This window comes from Schistocerca serialis, chromosome 2, assembly GCF_023864345.2.
Source record: "Schistocerca serialis cubense isolate TAMUIC-IGC-003099 chromosome 2, iqSchSeri2.2, whole genome shotgun sequence".
Lineage (NCBI taxonomy): Eukaryota > Metazoa > Arthropoda > Insecta > Orthoptera > Acrididae > Schistocerca > Schistocerca serialis.
Window position 1 is genome coordinate 711312309 of NC_064639.1, and position 23151 is coordinate 711335459.

The window sequence follows — 23151 nt, forward strand, 5'->3', positions numbered from 1 at the left end:
TTTTCTGGCCTGTTGTTCCATCATACTTCATATGCCTTTCTCTTCTTTCTGCTCCTCTTATCCTTTCTCTATCAATATTTCTTAGTGCTCGTACGGTGTTCACCCCAGCTGTAAATCCTAACGCCTTCAGAACTTCACACTTCACACTGTTCCCTTGGTTGTAGGTTGCTATTGCATCATAAATGCCAAAGTGCAGTGTTTTTATGCTTACAAACACCCTTTTAGGAATCACTTTCCAAATCAAATTGTTTACGCTCTCATTAGGATTCTGCGTCTTTCTGTGTAGACATTTGTGTAACAATTCTGGCTGTGCTATGTCATGAAAAATTGGTTTTATTGCATTTATCACAGCTGCTGGCAAACCATGTTTGTGATCATAGTCCTTTTTTGCATTATATTTCCACCAGGAATCTTTTGAGCACAGGCTGTGTTGAGGGTATTCATTGGAAGAGGCAGTATGAAGGAACAATGCCCACACTGCTTTTCGCATGTCACTAACATTACTAGTATTTTGCCTTATAGCATACCCATAGTTTCTCTGTGGACGTTCAATCACCTCATCAGTAAGCCTGCCTCTCCCTCCTATTGTCTTTCCACCACTGAGCTTACTTGAACCCAAAGTTTGTTTGAGCCTTCGAAGCCGTGCACCCATACGCTTTTGCACATGCCCAATGCATTCCAACTTTTCAACTACAAATTCATTTCCATATGGTTTCAGTTCCTCTATCGTCTTGAAACCTTTGGAGTCACCATCCCAAAGGTAATATTTGTACCTAACGTTGTATCTGGGAACTGAACGTTCAAAAATTTGTTTCACTCCATCTACTTCCATTGCTCCACTTGATGCACTAAAATTTGCCTCACAGTTTCCACTGTGCTCTCCTTTGATTTTATTTTTGCACCTACAATGTTTTGATAATATTGCAACATCTATCACTTTTGCACTATCACCACAAGTAGCAGTTACAACCCCATTCTGGGATTTATGACCCCTCTTTTGCCAGGAACCATCTAATGCCACTCCAAATCCCTAGAACCACCGTTCATTTCTACAGATTCCTCCACTGCTTCCTTCATGATTTTCAAAGCCACATCTTCAACAGAGGATCCTACCAGTTCACAGTAGTACCCAAATTTGCTTGGAGGCGATGGCAAGTTCATAATACCACAAAACAGTTTACCAGCAGCAGACCTTTTTCCAATGGATCGAAGACCATACACAAGTCGAACATTCACATCAAACACTCTAGATCGTCCATTTTCACCAAAGAGACTGGCATGTGAATAGTATAAAGTCACTTGATACTTGCAACATGCACAGATTATCTTCATCTCACAAGCTAAACCAAAGTGCTTTGTTATCTCTAGTCCCACTCCTACACTTGAACACATTTTGCACAGAACACTTTCCTTCAGCACAGAAAATAATAATCCAATATTCAGTACTTCGTTAATATCATCACTGTCACTAACATATTCACGAAATCTGTCACGTCCACCAGTCAGCTTCTTGCTAGAAGATGTCACAGGGCTATGGCTGGCCATGTGTTGCCTAGCAGAAAAACGCACTGTTTCAGTAATTGTAGTATCGCAACTTGTATTAGTGTTAATTTTCTTTTCCCTACGTTCTTCCTCTTCTTATATACACGGTTACTAAAACGTGGCATCGTAACCAGAACAATGCTTTACACAAGAAGTATAATACTACCAACAACAGGCGCAACACTGAGCTAATTCGAAACGGTAAACACCAAAGAGACGATGTTCCGCGCTCTTAGCGCTTCATTTGTCACAGAAAACAATGTAGCCAACCCTTGCACACTCGCTGTATGCGTAACATAAGGCGCTGTATGCGTAACAGGCCGAGAAAACCCCAAGCAGTTTGCCAGGAAGTCACGAGAGGGTGTTAGATGCATTCAGCGGCCGCCCATTTCCTCTGCAGGCGTGGGGGAAAATGGTAATAACTCCACTTCTAGGGCGAGTAGAACAATAATTCAAAGTTTACATTAAAGAGGAATGTTCCAATTAATTTTCGGTAGCAAAAAAAAAAAATCTCGTAATTTTTTGGATTTGACCACCTCCAGCTCCCCTTGTCGTCGCCCGAACTATGTTGGGTGTTGTTATGACCACATGAAACTACAGTAGTCTGGACATAATTGTGTGCCCTATGGCAGCTGTTGGAGATGGCTCATCTGAACTACAACATGATGAAATATTGGTTCACTTTACTACATGAAAGATAAAAACATTTACTGTCACTGACTATTAAAGCATCACTTGATGCACTAATTAACAAGCTCTTGTCTTGGAGTACAGTGGAGTGGAACAATATAAGAACAAGATTTTTTTTTTAATTTTTACAATTCCCGTAGATGCTCACGACAGTAGCACGTGAATATTCGACCAGCTTTGCCGTTTTCGAGTTACTCGTTCATAATAATAGTATGCCCCTTGTCAAAGTCGCTTATCTCAGTAGATTGACCATTCGCAGCCCATGTCTTCACTAGGGTGATTCCCCATCTGGCTCTACTGCTCTTATATACACCACTGGCCATTAAAATTGTTAAACCACGAAGATGACGTGCTACAGCCGCGGAATTTAACCGACAGGACGAAGATGCTATGCTTTGCAAATGATTAGCTTTTCAGAGCATTCACACAAGGTTGGCGCTGGTGGCGACACTTACAACGTACTGACATGAGAAAAGTTTCCAACATTTCTCATACACAAACAGCAGTTGACCGGCGTTACATGGTGAAACGTTGTTGTGATGCCTCGTGTAAGGAGGAGAAATGCGTACCATTACGTTTCCGACTTCGATAAAGGTCGCAATGTAGGCTATCGCGATTGCGGTTTATCGTATCCTGACATTGCTGCTCGCGTTGGTCGAGACCCAATGACTGTCAGCAGAATATGGAATCGGTGGGTTCAGGAGGGTAATACGGAACGCCGTGCTGGATCCCAACGGCCTCGTATCACTAGCAGTCGAGATGACAGACATCTTATCCGCATGGCTGTAACGGATCGTGCAGCTACATCTCGATCCCTGAGTCAACAGATGGGGACGTTTGCAAGACAACAACCATCTGTACGAACAGTTCGACGACGCTTGCAGCAGCATGGATTATCAGCTCGGAGACCATGGCTGCGGTTACCCTTGACGCTGCATCACAGACAGGAGCGCCTGCGATGGTGTACTCAGCGACGAACCTGGGTGCACGATTGGCAAAACGTAATTTTTTCAGATGAATCCAGGTTCTGTTTACAGCATCATGATGGTCGCATCCGTGTTTGGCGACATCGCTGGTGAATGCACATTGGAAGCGTGTATTCGTCATCGCCATACTGGCGTATCACCCGACGTGATGGTATGGGGTGCCATTGGTTACACGTCTCGCTCACCTCTTGTTCGCATTGACGGCACGTTGAACAGTGGACGTTACATTTCAGATGTGTTACGACCCGTGGCTCTACCCTTCATTCGCTCCCTGCGAAACCCTACATTTCAGCAGGATAATGCACGACCGCATGTGGCAGGTCCTGTACGGGTCTTTCTGGATACAGAAAATGTTCGACTGCTGCCCTGGCCAGCACATTCTCCAGATCTCTCACCAATTGAAATTGTCTGGTCAATGGTGGCCGAACAACTGGCTCGTCAGAATACGCCAGTCACTACTCTTGATGAATTATGGTATCGTGTTGAAGCTGTATGGACAGGTGTACCTGTACACGCCATCCAAGATCTGTTTGACTCAATGCCCAGGCGTATCAAGGCCATTATTACGGCCAGAGGTGGTTGTTCTGGGTACTGATTTCTCAGGATCTATGCACCCAAATTGCGTGAAAATGTAATCACATGTCAGTTCTAGTATAATATATTTGTCATCTGCATTTCTTCTTGTTGTAGCAATTTTAATGACCAGTAGTGTACTTTTCATAACGCGCCACGTGCCCGCAACGTCACCAGGCGGCATCCAACATCGCGGTGGGCGGTGATCATAAACTTTTGACTTATTAGTGTATACTTGACGAACAGGTCCTGGCAAGTTACGAATGTAACGAGATTATGCTGCCTTTTTCCGTTACAACTTAGGTATTGCAAGCCGAGTGGACATTAGACGTTCTCATTCTACTAACAGACCATTGTAAGCATGTGACTGAGTAAATCATAATTTACTGTTAGACAAGAAATATCGAATATGTTCAGCACACGTCTGGTTTAGTTCATATTTGGGAGCCAGAATGCAGAACGTTTCTCTCGTCAAACTGCGGCCCACCGGCAGAATTCGGCCCGAGTGTAGTATTCATATGGCCCTTGGTGTTCAGCCGTCATTTATCATTATACGCATGTAGCACATCCGAATCCGGAAACGTCAACGTTAAGAGCTTCTTAAGAGTGTGGTTTTGCTGCTCAGTAACACACAAAGATTCTTACAGAGACAGTAATATTCTAACATGTGCTAAATTTTAACTAATGTTTCAGAAATCGACCGTGAGCTACTCAAAGTTGGCCGCTTACCTCAAGGGCAGAGGGGCAAGTAACGCGGCCACTGCAGGGTTCGACGATGTGAGAAGGGGGAATATTTTATTGTTCGTCTCCCAATTGTGGCAACTCATGGGCGTGTATCTCTCGTGCCGATCAGCTGCTGTGGTACAAATTTCAAACCAAGAGTAACATTGATTCGTGAATGCTCATTATGAAGACGGTCGTCTTCAAATGCGGTACATATTTGTAGCGAGAAATATAAACTTGAATTAAGGCCACTGTAATACAAAGCAGTTATTAGAACATTTAGTAAACATTTGTGATCAAGTCTCATATGGCATAATGCATTTAAATTTATTAATCAATTAATCGTCCATTCACCAGATAACACAACAACTTGTCGTCAGATAATTCTAGTGTCAGAAGTGGGTAGCTGACGTTGGCAGAAAAAAAAACCAATCGATACGAAGTGTTCTGAAAAACACAGACTTTTACCAATGTGTACTTGGCGGCCGGCGGCCAACTTATCGCGCCCTTACGACACCTAGTCTACTCAGCATGCGTAACATACTAATTTACGTAGGTTACCAGTTAACAATAATAACGGCAGACATGCGTCCCGAGCCCCCCCCCCCTTCCCACAATGTCAGTATCGGCTCTTGAGTAAAAACATTTGACCACTGTCCTAGGTTGTACTACTAATACTAAGAGAGACGTCACATCATATGGGGAGAAATTACAGTGGGTCACTCCACAGTGTTCTATCATTGGCCTACTGATATTTCTTCTTTATGATCATCGTATGCTATTTTGTTTGTATAAGGAGACGGAACTAGTGCTGTTTGCAGATGGTACAAGTATTGTTGTCAAGCAGGGCAAAGAAGCAGCAACATGAAAAGCACTAAATTATGTTTTTGATAAATTATGAACTGGTTTTGAGCAAATGGAGTAGCTTTAAACTTTGCGAAAACACAGCTCAATCCGGTTTTGGAGCTTCAAAAATATCTCATCTCCCTTTAACATGGTAAGCGAACAATAAATAATAAACTGGATAGAAAATTCTACTTGAATAAAAGTGAGAAAAATACTATATGAAAAACTCTGAAACGCGTGAGATGAGATACTTTTTCCATAAGGATGACTGTCAACTGCGGGGGTATAGAAGCCTGTATGTAAACATATTTTGAATACTTTCATTCAATGATGTCTTGTACGACAATACTCCGTGGGGACTACTTACTTACGTAAATGCTGTTCATTGCAAAAACGAAAGCAGTTAGAATTATGTGTGAGAGTCACACAATGACCTCTTTCTGGCATCTCTTAAGCTGCTATGAACATGAATAACGGTACGTGTATTCATTTGTGGAATTCGCTCACAGCAGTAAATCTGAGTTTGAGAATAACAGAGATATTTACGTCACTACAAAGAAAAATGATCTGTATTACCATTGAATTTAACTTTGGCACAGAAAAGAATGATGTAGTGTCAGAGTGTAAAAGGGGATGGGGCTGTGGCTTGTGGGAAATCGATTCACAGTCGATCATGCATTCGTCATCCAGTAATGGAATGGGACAGCCGCATGATTCTTTACGCTTATGTAAAATTTTCTGGTTTACCTAATGTGGGTCGAGCACAGATGAACAACATCATGATGATAGACCAAATATTAAAATTTCTGTAAAAAACATAAATTGAGTAATGAAAGTTAAACATGGTCCAGCAGCAAAGGAAAGGCACTCGATCGAATAGGACAGAGTCTAAAGTATCGTACAAACCTAAGACCATTTCTTCGTAAAGAGAGAAGTGCATACAAGAGAAGCTCCCCATCACACCACCCTCAGATTTAGTGGTAAGATGGCCCCGTGGCTAGGCCATGAAAAGCTGCCACACAGATCAACCATGAAAACAGTAAGAACGTGTAGTGAACTGTGAAAAAAAAAAATCAAACGAAAAACAGTAAACGGTCCTGCCTTAACAAGTGCAATATCGAGAGAAACGAAACAGCCTCAACGTCTTGGTGAAGTGGTTATGGTGTGTTACTATAAACGGGACGAGTCATGTTAAAATTCCCCCCTCATGCTATTTATGTTTGTTTTTTCACAACATTTTGAACTGTCCGTCCGGTCATTGAAATGGTTTTTTTTTCCTTTTTCTGTATTTTAGGCAGTGGTAATACTATGTATTGGTTACAGAATATGAGTCATTCGTTAAGAATGTCTTACAGAAATTAAAACAATAAATAAACGGATGTGAATTGTGTTATAACAAAGGAATTTAAGAGTCGAAACTTCGAAAACGGAACGCAACGTCGAAATTGTTAAAAACATATGTTTTGACAGAGCACAGGGAAACTGTCTGATTGTGAAACTGTTGCGTTCATTTGTTGCAGTTTATGTGACAAACGATCATGTTTTCATAATTTCCTTGCATTTTTTTTTTTTTTTTTTTTTTTTTTTTTTTCTACTGACTGGTTTGGATGCGGCCCGAATTCCTTTCCTGTGCTAACCTCTTCATCTCAGAGTAGCACTTGCAATCTATGTCCTCAATTATTTGCTTGACGTATTCCAATCTCTGTCTTCCTCTACAGTTTTTGCCCTCTATAGCTCCCCCTAGTACCATGGAAGTCATTCCCTCATGTCTTAGCAGATGTCCTATCATCCTGTCCCTTCTCCTTATCAGTGTTTTCCACATATTCCTTTCCTCTCCGATTCTGCGTAGAACCTCCTCATTCCTTACCTTATCAGTCCACCTAATTTTCAACACGCCGGCCGCGGTGGCCGTGCGGTTCTGGCGCTGCAGTCCGGAACCGCGGGACTGCTACGGTCGCAGGTTCGAATCCTGCCTCGGGCATGGGTGTGTGTGATGTCCTTAGGTTGGTTAGGTTTAAGTAGTTCTAAGTTCTAGGGGACTTATGACCTAAGATGTTGAGTCCCATAGTGCTCAGAGCCATTTGAACCATTTTTGAATTTTCAACATTCGTCTATAGCACCACATCTCAAATGCTTCGATTCTCTTCTGTTCCGGTTTTCCCACAATCCATGTTTCACTACCATACATTGCTGTACTCCAGACGTACATCCTCAGAAATTTCTTCCTCAAATTAAGGCCGGTATTTGATATTAGTAGACTTCTCTTGGCCAGAAATGCCTTTTTTGCCATAGCGAGTCTGCTTTTGATGTCCTCCTTGCTCCGTCCGTCATTGGTTATTTTACTGCCTAGGTAGCAGAATTCCTTAACTTCATTGACTTCGTGACCATCAATCCTGATGTTAAGTTTCTCGCTGTTCTCATTTCTACTACTTCTCATTACCTTCGTCTTTCTCCGATTTACTCTCAAACCATACTGTGTACTCATTAGACTGTTCATTCCGTTCAGCAGATCATTTAATTCTTCTTCACTTTCACTCAAATAGCAATGTCATCAGCGAATCGTATCATTGATATCCTTTCACCTTGTATTTTAATTCCACTCCTGAACCTTTCTCTTATTTCCATCATTGCTTCCTCGATATACAGATTGAAGAATAGGGGCGAACGGCTACAGCCTTGTCTTACACCCTTCTTAATACGAGCACTTCTTTCTTGATCGTCCACTCTTATTATTCCCTCTTTGTTGTTGTACATATTGTATATGACCCGTCTCTCCCTATAGCTTACCCCTACTTTTTCAGAATCTCGAACACCTTGCACCATTTTATATTGTCGAACGCTTTTTCCAGGTCGACAAATCCTATGAAAGTGTCTTGATTTTTCTTTATCCTTGCTTCCATTATTAGCCGTAACGTCAGAATTGCCTCTCTCGTCCCTTTATGTTTCCTAAAGCCAAACTGATCGTCACCTAGCGCATTCTCAATTTTTTTTCCATTCTTCTGTATATTATTCTTGTAAGCAGCTTCGATGCATGAGCTGTTATGCTGATTGTGCGATAATTCTCGCACTTGTCAGCTCTTGCCGTCTTCGGAATTGTGTGGATGATGCTTTTCCGAAAGTCAGATGGTATGTCGCCAGACTCATATATTCTACGCACCAACGTGAATAGTCGTTTTGTTGCCACTTCCCCCAATGATTTTAGAAATTCTGATGGAATGTTATCTATCCCTTCTGCCTTATTTCACCGTAAGTCCTCCAAAGCTCTTTTAAATTCCGATTCTAATACTGGATCCCCTATCTCTTCTAAATCGACTCCTGTTTCTTCTTCTATCACATCAGACAAATCTTCACCCTCATAGAGGCTTTCAATGTATTCTTTCCACCTATCTGCTCTCTCCTCCGCATTTAACAGTGGAATTCCCGTTGCACTCTTAATGTTACCACCGTTGCTTTTAATGTCACCAAAGGTTGTTTTGATTTTCCTGTATGCTGAGTCTGTCCTTCCGACAATCATATCTTTTTCGATGTCTTCACATTTTTCCTGCAGCCATTTCGTCTTAGCTTCCCTGCACTTACTATTTATTTCATTCCTCAGCGACTTGTATTTCTGTATTCCTGATTTTCCCGGAACATGTTTGTACTTCCTCCTTTCATCAATCAACTGAAGTATTTCTTCTGTTACCCATGGTTTCTTCGCAGCTACCTTCTTTGTACCTATGTTTTCCTTCCCAACTTCTGTGATGGCCCTTTTTAGAGATGTCCATTCCTCTTCAACTGTACTGCCTACTGCGCTATTCCTTATTGCTGTATCTATAGCGTTAGAGAACTTCAGACGTATCTCGTCATTCCTTAGTACTTCCGTATTCCACTTCTTCGCGTATTGATTCTTCCTGACTAATGTCTTGAACTTCAGCCTACTCTTCATCACTACTATATTGCGATCTGAGTCTATATCTGCTCCTGGGTACGCCTTACAATCCAGTATCTGATTTCGGAATCTCTGTCTGACCATGATGTAATCTAATTGAAATCTTCCCGTATCTCCCGGCCTTTTCCAAGTATGCCTCCTCCTCTTGTGATTCTTGAACAGGGTATTCGCTATTACTAGCTGAAACTTGTTACAGAACTCAATTAGTCTTTCTCCTCTTTCATTCCTTGTCCCAAGCCCATATTCTCCTGTAACCTTTTCTTCTACTCCTTCCCCTACAACTGCATTCCAGTCGCCCATGACTATTAGATTTTCGTCCCACTTTACATACTGCATTATCCTTTCAATATCCACATACACTTTCTCTATCTGTTCATCTTCAGCTTGCGACGTCGGCATGTATACCTGAATTATCGTTGTCGGTGTTGGTCTGCTGTCGATTCTGATTAGAACAACCCGGTCACTGAACTGTTCACAGTAACACCCCCTCTGCCCTACCTTCCTATTCATAACGAATCGTACACCTGTTATATCATTTTCTGCTGCTGTTGATATTACCCGATACTCATCTGACCAGAAATCCTTGTCTTCCTTCCACTTCACTTCACTGACCCCTACTATATCTAGATTGAGCCTTTGCATTTCCCTTTTCAGATTTTCTAGTTTTCCTACCACGTTCAAGCTTCTGACATTCCACGCCCCGACTCGTAGAACGTTATCCTTTCTTTGATTATTCAATCTTTTTCTCATGGTAACCTCCCCCTTGGCAGTCCCCTCCCGGAGATCCGAATGGGGGACTATTCCGGAATCTTTTGCCAATGGAGAGATCATCATGACACTTCTTCAATTACAGGCCACATGTCCTGTGGATACACTTTACGTGTCTTTAATGCAGTGGTTTCCATTGCCTTCTGCATCCTCATGTCGTTGATCATTGCTGATTCTTCCGCCTTTAGGGGCAATTTCCCACCCCTAGGACAAGAGAGTGCCCTGAACCTCTATCCGCTCCTCCGCACTCTTTGTCAATGCCGTTGGCAGAATGAGGCTGACTTCTTATGCCGGAAGTCTTCGGCCGCCAATGCTGATTATTTATCGAAATTTAGGCAGTGGCGGGGATCGAACCCGGAACCGAAGACGTTTTGATTATGAATCAAAGACGCTACCCCTAGACCACGGGTGCATATTCATACGAACACCTTTTTTTTTTCTTTTTTTTTAGTCTCATTTTGTTCGCTTTTGTTCGTTGCATCTGCTCGGCGCGGACGTCGTAAGACATCCGTTTAAGTGCGTTGTTGATCGATTAGCTCAGTTTTTTATTACAGAGGGCTGATAACCCTCTGACCGAACACGACACCTAAATCGGGATAGGAGAGATGTCTCACCAGACATACAAATTAGATGCGTCGATAGGAGATTTAAGCGGTAACGCACTTGAGACCGGGTTGCTCGCTCCCAATCGATAGGTTGGTTGGTTGTTTTGGGGAAGGAGACCAGACAGCGTGGTCATCGGTCTCATCGGATTAGGGAAGGATGGGGAAGGAAGTCGGCCGTGCCCTTTCAGAGGAACCATCCCGGCATTTGCCTGGAGTGATTTAGGGAAATCACGGAAAACCTAAAGCAGAATGGCCGGACGCGGGATTGAACCGTCGTCCTCCCGAATGCGAGTCCAGTGTCTAACCACTGCGCCACCTCCAAACGATAGCGATGATATCATACAGAGGTGCATCCGCCGGATTTAAAACGTTTAGCTTTCAAACAGGGCGAGAAAGATGTACCCACTGTGGGACGTGGTTAAGAGTTATTGGAAAAGCGCAGTTATCAGTGAAGCCGGTAGAACTCACATCAATTGATAAAAGCTCGCTACACAGGGAAGCAACAAATAAGAACTGTCCAGTCGACAGTCGACAGCCAGAAGTAAGTGTAAAATGCGTAAACCGCACTAATGTGGCATACCTGCAGATCCGAGCTTCCTGCAGACTCGACGACGGCACCATGTCGTTAAGTTCGCGACAATAGCTATAATTGGGAGTCTGTTTCACAGGACGTAAGACGCAGTTAAAATCTCCCCATCCAAATTTTCTGCGGATTTTGACGAAGTAAATAAGTGGCATCTTTCTCATAAAAAGGCGAGCGGTCATATGTACTTACCAGATGCAGACGGAGCATAAACAAAAATTAAGATGAGCCCATTAAAACGACAGCCTATATCCCGACCATCGTCCAGCATTTCAAAGTCAGTCAACGGAATACCATCCCTAAAGAGCACGGCCATGCCAGTCGAATTTTCCTGGGCAACATTTAAAAACACACAATACCCTGGGAGCCAAGACACATCAAATAACACTTCTTTCAAACACACGACATCAGCTTGGGAATCATAAATAAACTGTCGTAACGCAGCAAACCGTAATGGAGAGCTTATGCTATTAGCATTTAAGGTAAGAAACGTTTACGTTTGAATTAGTTAATATATGTAAGGGATGAAAGGGTAACTAGACTAGAACTTACGTATCACTTTTCGCTCTCCACAACAATGGCAGATGGTGGAGAAGAAGGCACAGGAATTGAATTCTCCGCAATAAAGCGTCCAGATTTCATGCTTTGTTTCTTTCGGCGCGACGCTGCAAGCTCAGGTTGAGAACATTGTTTCACATCACACCATGACAATATAACTTCGACGCGAGAGGGTCGGGGGCTCATCAACGTCCACTGCTGGGAGGGAGGCATCCCCACTGCACTCAATGGAGTGCGAGAAGCACAAGCCGGAGCGGTCAACATCATCATCGGATAAAAGAGAGACAGGAAATGCAGCGTCTGAAGCTGTCTGCATCATCTACCGGGAAGAGAATCCACAGTAACCTGTTGCCCCACTGTATCAGAAAGAGGAGAGGGTGCTATTGCGCTAGAACACTGTAAAGGCAGAACCGCAGACAATGTCTCCGTCAAATCATCGGAAGCCATCGGAACAGAATTTTCTGCGGGTGGAGGAGAATACGCAGACGCAACATTCATTTCAACATTAACAGAACCAGCCTTGTCATCCCCGACGAAGCAAAAACCACAATTAAAGACAGTATTCAAAGCAGCACCCTTGAAAGAAGCACCTTCCACCACCACCTCATCGGAGATGCAAGACTGAGGAGGGGTTACTTCAAAATCTTCACCATCCTGAGTCTGCAGCGTTTAAATTGTACTACCGGTGCCGGCGCCTTAACTTCAGCATGGGTCGCATCTGAATCTGCCGATATTTGTGGAAAGTCGCATGAAGTGGGGCGGGGGGAAGGGGTGGGGGTGGGAGGGGGTAATGTCTCCCTAACGACCTCTATATCTAGAGAAGTGCTGAGAGCAGACTACGAAGACACTGCTTCAGTTAATATCACTGCACAACGTTTTCTGTAAGACGAATTTAAAACACTGACAGGACGCGGACAATTGGATCTGAGATGGCCACTTTCATTAGAATGGAAGCAGGTTTCTTCTTGCCCTCCGTAAGCAGCATGAATCCGGTAACCATAAGCATTTAGGTGTGGAGGGATACACCTTTGAACACATATGTCTACGCGTCGGATACCGCTGTAACACTGCAAGCGTTTTGTGAGGACCAGCGTTCCCGGCGGATATGCCGGGCGATTTCAAAGGAAGCAAGGCCGCCTTAAGAAATGAGTCGTCCACATCTGGTGGAAAAGTGTAAACACTAACTGGAATATACTCAAAGGCGGCATTTGCAAGAAGGACTGGACTAACGGAACCATCGCAACGTGTAAACATCATCTGACAACCAACGCGAGAGAGAAACCTGTCTACTTGTAAGGGATCTTGGAACTCGACAAAAAACGCACACAGATCAGAATCAAAAAGCAATATCTACCCGATCAGATGTAAATCGATTCGTATCGACCAACTAATCGTGATGAATCTGGTTCAACATGACGCTACTCTTGCCAAAACTGAGACGAACCTATCTCGACGATCTATATACTTCGTAGATTCGATAGACATCATGACGCGGGCAAAGAATCCCGCCGCCAGAGAACAAACCAATAAGAAACTCCGCCAGCAAGAACGATGTGGTACCGGCCGATACAGACGCAAGACTGAACACACAGAAGCTGGACACACGCGGCGCTGCGATAAGGCCGGAAGTAAGAACACTTTGCTCGCTCGACACGCAGGCCGCGACTACAAGTACGGTAGTGCGGGCTGATGCACGTTCCTCTGTACATTCCGACGCACTGCACGATGTGACAGCGTTGCCAGCTCCTCGTTCTCATTCATGTGTTATCAAAATGCACCCGATCTGATTTCGCTTGATGAACTTTTGTCCTGAATCTGGATGAGGAATCGCATGGCGAGCTCCAAATTGTATTTCGACCTCCAAGTGCGGCGTTTTTACTTCAACCTGCATAAATACGTAAAAGCACCAGAAGATAGGAAAATCTTCTGCAAACCATAACCGGGATATCCTGTCTTAACAGCATAACACTTAACAAGAAGATGTAAAATATCATAACACAGTCACTGTATGAATCTTATTATATGTTACAGTATAAAACAGGACACATCAGTGGTGCAAAGAGATAATAAATGAAGTGCCAACAAAATGCAAAATTTTAGAGCTTAAAGGTCTCGCACCTTAAAATATCAGGTAGTGTTTGAATTGATAACAGGTCTGCATCATAATGCAATACGAGATGCGAACCGCAAACGGAAGATAGAACGATGACACGAAAGGCAGAGGAGAGGGTAACATACTTGTTTATGTGTTCTGCCCTCCCCCTCCCCTCCCCTTCGGTTGTGTATGTTTGTGTGTCCAGTCAAAATTTGCCAATACAGAATGGTGACGTAGTTCTGTCTGCCCAATGAGGAGAAATTCAGGCGCAGTTTTAGGGCATGTCATCCTTTCCATCTCTTCTAAAATGTTAAACAAATGGCCCACAGGTGCCCTATGTAAAATTTTTGGATTTTAAGAAACGTTAGTAATGGAGTGTACCTTAGCACCTAAATTTACATTGAGCGCTGTTTTCGAGTTCATCTGATAAACGATATTGCAGGGTGGGGAAGATGGAGAAATCGTCTGTGACAGAGCATGCTCAGTGTGAGACCGAATACGTAATAAAACTCGGCGACACACGCTGTCTAGCGGAACTATCTAGCCCGCTTGCTCAGGGATGCAATGCAGATAAACAAACATAACAATAGTCTCAGCAGGAAAGTGAAAAATTTGAAGGTAAACAGAGCCTGGATTCCCACGCTGCAGCGAACGACAGTAGTAGGTAGCAAGCGATGAAGCACAGCGGTAAGCGAAAGGCCCTCAGACATTGGAGCTATAGGTACAGTAAGCCTCTGGCCGTGGACCCTGTTCCAGGCTTTTAGCTGCTCGACTCTCAGCGGGTCACATCGTTGCTGCTGTCGCTCTTTTCACTTGCCTACACGTCGCCGACATGTCCGGACGCGAAATGGGAGGCAAAGTAGCTGCTGTAGTTCAGTTCCTGCTCAAGTTGGCCGTGAACTACCGAACCAGTAAGACGAAGAAGAAGATGGAAGCGTGCTACCGCCGCCAGATGCTCGGCCACGCCCCCAAGTACTGCAGAGACGCCGTGGCGTCTTCGAGACGCGCGCAAACGCATGAGACACGCGTCTGTACGAAGAAACCTGATGCCATGCCAATCTGTGTCAACTATGGTGGCACATACACGGCGAATTTTCACGGCTACAGCTACATCACGATCTGGAGCCGCGAAGAAGATGATCCGCTCGCAAGACGGCCAGCCAAAGAGAGCGGCATTGAGCAGGAGGCGACGGCGGCCGCCCCGCCCCTTCCCCCCTACTCGTGAGGGGGAAACGGGCAGTGTAGCCGTGAAGACACAAGTCGACACCGGTGGCACGAGCGTGGAGCTGCGTGCTGCCACCGACGACGCAGTCGCTGCCCTCAAAACCGCCATGTTGGCAGAGAGCACTGCCTGGAAAGCGGAAACGGGACACGTCCACCGCGCGCTGCAGGCGCCGCGGAAGAAAAGGCTCTCGTTATCTCCATTTCCCGCACCATGGGGCTGGCAACACCATGATGCACATGGACACCATGATGCACATGTACGCCCTCCGTGGTTTCCGCAGAGATGCACGAGGGCATGGAGGTGGCCACAGAAGAGGCCTGCTCCAGCTACCTCTTTCCCAGTGGCCACGCAACAGGCCGCTCCCGACGCTGTCCGCGCCTAGGAAACAACGAAGGCTGTTCCAGCGCCTGCATATGACTGTCTCCAACGGGGAGAAGCATGAAGACACCATTGTAGAAGATCTCACCATCAATTCGGGACGGCACCTATCCTGATTACCGCAATCGCTAACCTCTCACTCTTCCTGACAAAACCGAACCTCCTCTCCCTGACAAAACCACTTTCTTCACTCAGAACCAACTGACAGTGCTATGGATGGCTGTCTCCAATGAAGACCTGAAGACAATCGAACCCGGTCCAGTTTTCACCCTTGAAGACTGGCACAGGATGATCAGAGAGCGGTGTGCTGACCACACGCCCCTCCTATCTGCATCTTCAGCTGAGGATGACACGGCGGTCGGATGGTGACGGTAGGCCACGTATGGGATCAAGTCATGGACGAAATGGAATATCAACCAGGACAAGAAGAGGAAAGTGTGAGCAGCACCATGCCAGCAACCCCCTCTCCCCCCCCCCCCCCCCACCCGTCCCCCTCTCACTGTGCAGCTGCGCTAACTCACCAGATGCAGAGAACTTAGCACTACATCAGCCCAGGACAGTTCGTTCAAGTTTGGTTTCTTGTTTCTCACCCCCACGGCAGAGCATTCTTCTGCTTACCTCAGACTCTATTCCAGACTGCCACCAGCAGTGGATGATGAATGTTTGAAAATGCTAGTCACTTGTGCTGGTTGAACGGCACAAAAAAAAACAAAAGAAAAAACAAAAAAAACACTGTTGGAAAGATATTTCCAGATGAGCGCCAACAGCCTACACACAGAGATATGGCCGTGAAAACCTCAACAGTTTTATGGGTTTATAATCGTTGCCAAGACTGTAATGCGGCTAATAGTCACTATCATGTGGGGACTAGAGATATTTTGTGTGTATAGTACTGGGAGTTTATAACTAAAGTGCAAGTACTCACCAGTGTGAGCTGTAATTATCTTATGGCAGCGGAACTTGGTAGACTTCTAATGCGTTAATAGGTAGGCTGCAAAAATAGTTCCAATTTTGGCCAACAGGTGCAAATCTGGCGCTGTACAGCACCTCATCGACGCCTACGGTGCTCATACTGAACAAATTGTTTATGTATCGGTTAATAGTAACATCAACATAATGCGTTTCTCAAACGTCCTGTTCCTGATCCATTACATAAACATTCCTATCGTCTTTCTTGCATCTACAGCGCCAGATTTGCTCCTGGTGGCCACAATTGGAACTAATGTTTCTCTGAGGTAAATCGGTTCCATATTAACGCAAATTACAGCCACCTGGCATGTGGTATTTGTGGACGCAGCTTGAAGTGTGCGGTGTGGTTGCCCCAGGGGTTGCGAGGGCGTGTGCGTGCCGGCGGAGGAGAGCCTGCAGCAGGAGCCGGAGGACGAGCAGGAGGAGCCGCCCTGGTGGTGCCGCTCCTGCCAGCAGCCCATGCCCGCCGCGCAGGTCAGTCAGTGCCTGCAGCTGCGGCAAATGCAGACACAAACAACCACATGTTCTTTTAACAATTCACATCATTTTTCAAAGCCACTTTCTTCTTCTGTAAACTTATTGTGATTATCAGATACTTTTTTTGCTATCATATCTCTGGTTTGATACCTTGTAACAAATGAAAACCATACAACAACTACTACAATCATTTAGCTGAGAATGACACAAGAAAAAATATTGTAGCTACATAAATAAATAAATTCTAGCAATAATAACTCATTACAGTACAAAAGTCTCCACTTAATCTAATTCTAAATTAATCATTTGGTCCGAGTGTCAGCACACAATATGTTCGTTTTATGAAAACATAGACTTGTACAGTTGTTCTCCGTGACACACGCTGGTGGTTCCTAGATACGTTACCTGTCGTTTATGTACGAGGGCTATTCTTTCTACAACCTCCGACCGGTCATGAAATTAAAACCACAGTAAAAAGTCAATCAAGCTTTGCAAAAGTACGCAGTGTCTCTACTACGCCAGTCATCGCGTCACGCCACTTATGCGCACACAGTAAAAATGCCTAGAAAAGAGAGTATCCCGCCAAGTGAACTCCCGCTGAGGCGTTTCGGCGGCTTTCATGCGGCCCACATAGCCTAAGAGTCATGCCTTTCCTTCTTAATGACAATCATCGGCCGCACACTGCAGGTGCAACGAAGACGCTCCTGCAGCGTTTTCGATGGAAAGTGTTTGATAACTCACCATACAGCCCGGACTTGGCTTCCGCTGATTTTTATCTTCTCGCTCACATGTTCCACTCGCAATTAGAACAGCATTTTGGCACACACAGTGAGCTGCAGACGAGCGTAAGGAATTAGCAGAAATCACAGGTAGCTGCTTTCTATGATCAGGGTATTGGAAAGTAGGTATTACGCTATGACAAATACTAAGTCAGAGCGGCCACTTTACAGGGAAGTAGCTGGAAGGTATAGCTAATTGTTTCAAGTAAAACAGTTTCTATTTTCATTGTGGTTTACATTTCGCAACCAATCAGAGGTTGAAAAAAATTGCCGCCGTACCATATATCTTTTTTCTGTATGTTAATAACTTTCTCGTATTTAGTTGTAGGGGGGGAGGGGGGGGGTATGATATATGTCACAGTGGTTGCGTTGTACAGTATGCAGTCTATTATATCTCGATATCAGCGCATGCGTTGCGTCCACCAAGAGGTGCCCTCATGGCGCTTTCTGTTTCCTGCAAGTCCTGCAGGCTGCTTCCAGATCATGATGTGCCAGAGTCACAGTGACAGAGTCACAGTGAAAACAAATGATTAAAGGATTAAAACACGGAAACATATACTTTTATTATTATACCATCAATACAAAAATAAATATCAGGGCCCATTTAACTGGACACATACATGACACACAAAATAGGAAAGTAATGTGGGCAACAGGCTACCTCGTCTTACTACTCAACGAAGTCAGTTTTTGCATGAAGGCGCGTGCGACAGATGCAAGTTCGCCGCATTGCGTCGATCACGCCATGTTCTTTGCGTGAAGGGAAGTTAACGGCTGCCAGCTTTCATCTTCGGGTTCTGCGGCTTTATGGTGACACTCTGGGATTCTAAAATCATTCTTTATTCCATGATAGCCGACTCTGTTCATTTACGCATAGCGCTATCGGCGGCTGACGCGCTGCTCCTGGGATCACTGAGCCGAGGCCGGATGAGGAAATGTACTCGGACACTTCAAGATTTATACATTGGATTGCAAGGATTCGTCCATTCAATATGGAGCAATGATTTGTATGCCACAAAGTGACGGCAGACATTTAAATGAAAGCAAGGATCTGACTCGGAGTCCAAAGACTGAATTGACAGTAGGTTGTTAGGCCTCCAGGAGGTAAACCCACTGTCTTGTCTGATACCTCAGACTTCCTGCTTACTGTTTCATCACTGTCTCTTGAACCTCATCAGACCGCTCCGTTGCCAGACTCATAACTCAAAATTATTGACAGTTTTCTCGACGACAGATGACTCTGTGTTCGTATCAGAGACCAGAACTCGACATCAAGATTAGTCACCGGGGAATTCCCGAAGGCTCCATCATCTCGCTGCTACTTTCTAACTTACATGTTAACGACATTCCCGTTGTGTCTGTCAGTTTATATGCAGATGACACAACGTTCCTTACCACTGGAAAGCGTTTGTTTCACCTCGCACCGAGGATGCAAAGGCAATTAGCCTCATGGAACAGTGGCCAAAAGACAACAAATTAACAAATAACCCGACGAAGACATCAGCTGTTGTCTTTACAAAGAGAAAACTGACTGTCAATAGTAGGCTCCAAATACAAGAACAACTGAGTCCAAGGTCGGATACAGTCATATACTTGGGAGTACATCTCGACAGAGAGCTGCTTTATACGACACGCATCCGACAGAAGAAAACAGCAGGAACGAGGATGATGGGGATTCTCATTCCTTTCCCGAAAAGCTCGGATTTTTGAGCCTACGTACGAAATTACAGCTCTACAATGCCACCCTGCTATACGGCTTGACGAGTACTACTAAACTGCTGCCTCAGTTTGATCACAGGATCCCTTGAAGGGTTTCGGAACCAAGAGTTACACAACTTACTACAAGAGAAGTACCTTAAACAAAAAAAGTTAAGGATAAAACAAGAGTGTTTGACAAATTGGACGCCCTACGAGGAATAAAACGTCATTTAGGTACGGTAGACACAGTTGCCCCTGCACAGTAGAAGAAATATAAAGTGCCAAAGCCACCAATTTCTGTCCGCTGTAAACCTCATCATCTAGGACGAAGGACGCGTTAAAGAAACGTACTGGTCACTAACAGCGGGTTTGAATACCCATTAGAGTGCCCAAACTTTGGCTGACCGATGTTAATACATAAAAGCTCAAACTTTTCCCCTACCACACTATTTATAAGTACATATCGTCAAGATGATAAGACTTCAGACCAAAAAAGTGTCTTGACTATTTTCTCCTCTGCTTACTGACTATTGACGTCTGGTGTATGTCTAACCGCTATCTACTGACTGTCCACTCTGTTATCCCTCCGTTCACATTGCCTGCTGGCCGACCAGTTGATTAACTGAGTGACTGCCCGACTGATTTCCCTCTGCTTGGCAGTTTTGTCCGTGATCCCCCTTACTCTGTCCTCCAGGACACTGAATTGTTCATCGTATTTGTCATTGGTGGGTTTAATCTGCAATCCCACCCAATGAACGATCGACAGTGAGTAATTGCATCTTCCAGTCTTCATACAGGGTGAAAATTTCCGATCTTCCGGTGGTTGGCGTGCAACCCAGGAACCCTCGCCTCGTTCTCATGCTGTTCCTCGTTGTGTCAGTTCCCAGTGCTGGCTGCAATCTCCCCAGCGAACTGTACGTCGCTAGATATTGCTTCAAGTGGTTGTCTGCTTTCCTGAGTTGTCAAGAAAGCAGCCACCCAACAACAGACCCACTTATTTGAAACGGGAATGTCTGTGCTTTGCTCTAGTCTCCCTAAATGTTGGTTCTTTAGCGACATCTCTCTTGTTATCCGTCAGACTTTAAATGAGCCACCATTTCCAAGTGAAGCAAACACTTCAGTTAAGCCATTCCTGTCAGCCTCTAGGAGTCTCACACACCAGTTGTGCCTGAAACGTCTCACTTCATCCTCAGCGCCGGGCGGCGCTGTATTAGATCCCTTAGGCTCCTGTACACGGCAGTAGAACATTCCAGTTCAAGCAGTCAAGAGAACAAGGCAACCCACCACAAGGTGTCAATCGAGTTTTCCTATGGCATATGCCTAATCTGAACCCTGAATATGGCTAATTGTCTGGTTTATGGCATCTCCGATGAATGTCTGTTTCTGAATACGTATTGATTGTGATTCAGGCCCTTTAATTGTCTCAGATCCATGAGCCTCCTACATAATAGGTACTCCTATATTTTGCCCAAATAATTTATAAGCCAGATAGGTCGATATGACTTTCTCTTCCCGTTTTTTAAGAATCGTTGCCTCATCTTTTTTCCATGATGTCGAAATTCTTCTCTTCTGCTAGCAGTCATTGATTAGGCCTGTCAAAAATGGCATTTTGTTATCTTCCACCTTGGTGATGTACCATCAGGTCTCAAAGATTCTCTTTGTTTCAACAGTCTGATGACTACTCTTATACCTCCTGAGCGAATGGCATTCCTGCCCTATGGTTATCGTACTCTTCATCTATCTTTGCTCGAAGTTGTTTTTGATTATCATCTTCATCTCTGCTGTATCGTTTGATAATAGCGTTTGCATCAACAGACTGGAGACTCTTGCGAGTCATTTCTCCATTTTCGGCGTTGACACCAATGTGGGAGCCCTTATTTTGTTTGTCATTACCTTATAGGGTACACCACAGGGATTAAAAGCCGGTCCATTGTTGATTGATTTTTCTACCAGTCATTTCCAGTATGTCGCAGAGTACCTTAATACAACCACTGGAGCTTTCGAACCTCCTTTCTTAGCTTAGCGAGTTCTTCTGTCACTCTTTATCAACCTTGTGCTCCGGGTAACTGGGATAGTCCTACCCCTAGCTAAGCTGATGGCGTTATTCAAAATATCCTCCATCTGCCGTTATATCAACCGCCTCCCTTTGTACTAGGTTCTATTCGCTTTTTAGTCAGGATCAATTTACCCTCTTAATGTTGCAGCGGTTAGCCATACATTCCTCTGATTTTGCCTCCCGTCTGTTCTTAACCATCATATAAATCATATTGTGGTCACTTCTGGGAGCACCTTCATCCAACATCGTTTCATAGTGCCTGAAAATACTTCATAGTTCACTAAAGTTATATCAGTATCATAGCTAGTTCCTGCTCTATTCCGAAATGTGGTCAGGTTGTTTGGCATTTTTACTGCCAGTGAATTACATTCGTTAATTGCTTCTATTAGGTCAAAGCCAATAGATCTGTAAAGTCATTACACCACATCCCAGATTGTGCGTTTGTATCCATTGCAATTATATGTCGTCTCCTGTCCGCTATAAATACAGCTCTTCTCATATGACCAAATTAAAAAACGAAGATTTATTATCACTAATTCTTTACACATACCAGTTGATTCTAAATTATCCATAACGTCACCACAAAGCTGACCACGTCCTAGCAGAGTTAATCTCTTAATAAATACGACTGTCTATTATTATCCCGTAACTGGCAGGCACGTTTGGCAATTTATCATTCCTGAATACGCGCTGCGTCAAAACGCGTCTTATCATCTAGTTCAAATAACTCAGTCATGACCGTAGATTCCCATAGAGCTTTACATAATAATAATTAGATTTGATTATAGTTACTAGCTATCTCAGTATCATAAATGTGCCTCCCCTTAGTCTTATGCCATAACTTAGACGTCGATGAGCCTGTGCAAGATCACTATACAAATTATCTAGATCAAATGTTGTATTTCTGCTAGTAAACACTTTACGTAACAGAGACAGCTTTCTTTCAATCCCTATGGTAAATTGTATCTGCTAAGTTGGACTCAGTCTGCCAACACCAGTATTGGAAATATTACAATTTTCCCCTGCTGGTGTCTTAATTTCAAAATATGCTTTAATGCTTTAAGTAGAATTTCTAACTCATCTAGTGTTGCGAATTTGATCGTATCTTCATACTGGTTATATGTAACCTGTGGGTTCACAAGCTCTTCAAGTGACTCATGTATATCTTCAACAGTATTGTCTGGATTCATATTGGGTAATATCTGCAAACCATTTTTAATGTTTACTAGATCCAATGGTGAATATGTTCTTTGCAGTTACCTTGCCTTCATAGCCAAATGCTCATCCCCACCCTCCCCCTTCGCTTCTGCTTTGGACTGTATTATCTTGTACTGTAGTAATTCTGATCTGATTACAACTGTCATCGAAGTTACATGTTAAACTGCTCATGTCCTTGAATTTTGTATCTTCTTGTGAGTTGGTGTCTGACACATTACGTACCTATTAAGCCATTCTGGATAAGTAAGCATTGTTTCCGACGTAATTTGTTTCCATCTGTGTTGATTTCTTCAGGCCATGTCATCTTCATCTTCCAAGCCTGGGGTCTTCTCTTATTTTTACTGTCCTGTAGTGTACGTTTTTCATTAAATGGTTAATATACAATATTGATTACTTAACGTCTTTCTTCCATATCACTGATATTAACCAGTTTCTTTGTTATCTTGACCTATTT

The 23151-nt window shown here is 44.0% G+C and overlaps 1 protein-coding gene across 1 annotated transcript in view; it reads left to right on the forward strand.

The window, feature by feature from the left end:
• The window catches only part of LOC126457893 (SET domain-containing protein SmydA-8), a 298024-nt gene that overhangs the window by 203764 nt on the left and 71109 nt on the right, over positions 1–23151 (forward strand). Inside the window, exon 6 of the mRNA XM_050094563.1 lies at positions 16826–16943. Within this exon, the coding sequence (XP_049950520.1) occupies positions 16826–16943 (118 nt within the window). The remainder of the gene's footprint in view (positions 1–16825; positions 16944–23151) is intronic.